This window comes from Camelina sativa, unplaced genomic scaffold (genome assembly GCF_000633955.1).
Source record: "Camelina sativa cultivar DH55 unplaced genomic scaffold, Cs unpScaffold01635, whole genome shotgun sequence".
In the NCBI taxonomy this organism is placed as follows: Eukaryota; Viridiplantae; Streptophyta; class Magnoliopsida; order Brassicales; family Brassicaceae; genus Camelina; species Camelina sativa.
Window position 1 is genome coordinate 1 of NW_010922753.1, and position 3,304 is coordinate 3,304.

Consider the following 3,304-nt stretch of genomic DNA (forward strand, 5'->3'; position numbering starts at 1 on the left):
CGAATAATGTAATATCACTTGCCAGAGTTGAACATATTGAATTCTCTTGTTCTTCTTGGGCAGTTGCAAGGTTAAGACCAGCAACCTACAAACCCACATGCCATCAGCATAATCCGCTAGATATCATTTTGGATTTCAGAAAACAGCCGAACAGTACAAGTAAACGACCTAGATCCCTTTATTTACAAACAGAAGCTGATAATAATTTCACAAAAACTTACCTCTGGAGAATTGGCTAACTCGGATATTTTCAAGCCATTATTGCCTTGCTTATTAAGCACTCTAAATAATTCACCCTTTAACGTTCCAATATGAAGGCCATAATTTTTCATGAGTCTCCTTTCCTAGAGAAAAAAGAAAGGTAACATCAACCAACAATGCATCAGAAAAGAAAATAACGCACTAAACAACACAAACATGTAATATCATAACAAAATAAAACCAAGCAAAACTAATACATGCTAGTTGCTGAACTTCATATGAAAAAGGGAACAAGAGAATAATCATGGTTTTGAATAGCCAAATGTTTCAATGGATCAAATGTGTCAGCAAGAGCACAAAATCAGCACCTTACTTAGTTCTTCTGATTGAACAGCACCCTTCACTGAACCATAACCAGCGGCAACCAATATCTGGCGCAGTATTTCCGTCCATGTAAGAGAATTTAATGAATCCTTCCACAGATCAAGAATAAGAATTTGGCTCTCAACCTGAAAAATATCATGAAAAATGTTAAAATCTGTCCCCGTCCCACTGTGCTCTTTTTTTTATGCGTTTATGAAAAATAAACTAGAAAAGCACACGCCGAAAGATGGGCCATGGAGACAGGAAGATTTTACCATAAATTATCTACTGGTGATCCTAAAACTCCATCAAACTATCAAGTTAAAATATAGCTCAACATTAGTGCATACCGACTGAAGCAGGGCTAGAAACTTGCATGATATACTCAAGTTTGAAAAAGATCCCCTTTGCAGCTCGGTTTCAACATCAAGCAAAAGCAGCTTCAGCAGGGAAAGATGAATTTTACCAAGGAGCAAGGAATCCTGATGTCCAAACGCAAGCACAGTATACGTTATTTGTCAGAAGGATAAAACGAGAGTGAGAGAGCTGTGCAATACAATAAACAATTTCCTTCCACAACAGAAAACTGTATGAAACTGAGCATTTGTTATCAGAGAAAAGCGACCACCTTATCGTGAAATGCCCGCGTGAACTCATCGAGTGTAAAAGGACATATATCAAGAGTAACTGAATAAGTATAAAGGAAATGGACAACCTGCCAAGAGAGTACTGAGTCACTTCCAAGAAAGTCAGAAATGAGAGCTAATTTACAAACACACTAAGAAATCGTCAAGTACCAATTTTGACAGTTTACATACCTTAAACAGTTTCTTTACAGTCTCTGGAAAAGAATTCCATGGATGCAAACCAAAAGGCACCCTCATTTGAACAGAATTTGGGGGAAACTTGGGCAATAAATCTGGAAACAACTAAAAACTGTCAGAGGACCGCATGGAACTGGCCACGTAACAGAAGAACATGAACGAAGACTCTTTCATGTAACACTGGCATACACACCTTTGCAAAGAAAACAACCATGAGATCCACTACTAGAATGATGGCATGAACAAGTCAACGGATTTCCTCTCTCCTGTCGCTCACGCATCTCTAATTCCTCGTCATCCACTAGTATCGAAGTTGTTTGGCAGGTTTCTTTAAATACCTCCCTATCCACGGCAAGCTCACAGTTTTCTTTAAATTCCCTTTGAGTTTCATCTTTGTTCAATTCCACCTATAGCAAGAGTTAACATTTTATTTGCACTTTCCATGTGACTATAATGAATAACAAGTTCCAAATAAAGATCAAGCTACCTCTCTATTTATAGAACGCCTCTTCTTTTCTGTCGACCTCTTCTGCAACAGTTTCTGCTTCTGAAGAATGAAAAATGCAGTTAGTAAGAAATTTAAGAGAAAACGGCAACAGAAAGAGAATGAATCAGAATGATGAAAGATAAAGTAGGTAAAAAATACCAGTATTGATGCTAATTGACTTTGCTTTTTCTTTTGATGTGGGGGATTACGTGCTGAGCTTTGAGGTAATGTAGCTCTTTCATCCAATAAACCAACGCAAGGAGATACGTCCCTCCTGTTTGGATTCATTACCCGCCATACTGTCATCAAACCCTTTCCAATACCATGTTTCATCACAGTAGCATTCTCTTGAACGCAATCTTGACTGGTATGATCCATCAGCTCAGAAATCTAAAGAAAATTAAGATCAGGGACTAAGTAACTTAGCAAACCCAGGTAAAACTACCTTATGAAACAACACATAAGATATATCCACTACCTTTCTCTTTCTTGTCATTCTCTGTTTCTGTTGCTCGACAGATGAAGTGCCTAGCCAAGAAGCTATCAGAAGGAAAAGAAGTCACACATAAGAATCAAACATAACTGTCACATACTTTTGAAGTCATGCAAACAAATCAAGTCTGCACTCATCCGGGGTCCAATTGTCCAGTCATAGATGTTTCTCATAAGAAAAATCAAAACTAATAAGAAAGAACTAACATCATTGCCACAGTATAAAGCGTTGGTGTTAAAAGTCAAATTTTCAGAAATCCAAGCCTTCTCCATAGAGTGTGACATGTTTTATCTTGCAATGTAGCCAAAAAGGTAAATATACCTTTGCGTGCTCCAGACGAGAGATGGTCAAACTCAGAACCAAGCGGCGGACCATCCTTTCGAAAGATCTTGGCCAAAATGTGTTGTGAAGTAAACAACTCTTGGCAATTGGCCTTCCTTGTCTCAACACTAGATCTTTTCTTAACACCTGCTCTAAAATCACATCTGGAACTCCTAATGCGAGATGTATTGTATGACTGAGGATTCCCTGCTCCCACCACATCATCCGCCGGCGATATCATGCCTTTTCCTCTACTTCTTCTCCTCTTGAACCACCCACTTACTTCCTTCACTGTAAACCCTAAAGACTTGCCCATGTCCTCCATTTCCTTAGGTGTCGGATACATTTGCTCTGCCATCATATATACATAACAACCATCAGAAATAGATCCACGGTAAATTATACACAGAAAAGGTAGCACAAGAGGCCAATTCTTACAAAAATGATCAACACCCACAAACTAATAAAACTAATAAGATTTAGTACCGAAATAAAAAGCCTCAAGAGCTTGAACTTGTACTGGCGATTTCCTCTTCATTTCGACTTAAATAAACTCCAGAAATCTCGCACTCTCAAGGTGTCAAAACCAGGCTCATAATAGTCAAACCCGTCTCC

At 38.5% G+C, this 3,304-nt stretch overlaps 1 protein-coding gene across 1 annotated transcript; it reads right to left on the bottom strand.

Annotated features, from left to right (window-relative positions):
• Window positions 1–22: 22 nt before the first annotated feature.
• Window positions 23–3,014, bottom strand: LOC104774140 (homeobox-DDT domain protein RLT3-like; the record flags this gene model as incomplete). The annotated part of the gene is made up of 10 exons (XM_019242833.1): window positions 2,690–3,014; window positions 2,321–2,415; window positions 2,167–2,265; window positions 1,876–1,935; window positions 1,582–1,795; window positions 1,383–1,483; window positions 1,193–1,279; window positions 570–710; window positions 222–344; window positions 23–85 (listed from the first exon to the last, which is right to left on the bottom strand). Coding segments are annotated over exons 1-10 (1,308 nt in total), but the record flags the coding sequence as incomplete, so codon positions are not given.
• Between the last annotated feature and the right edge of the window lie 290 nt (window positions 3,015–3,304).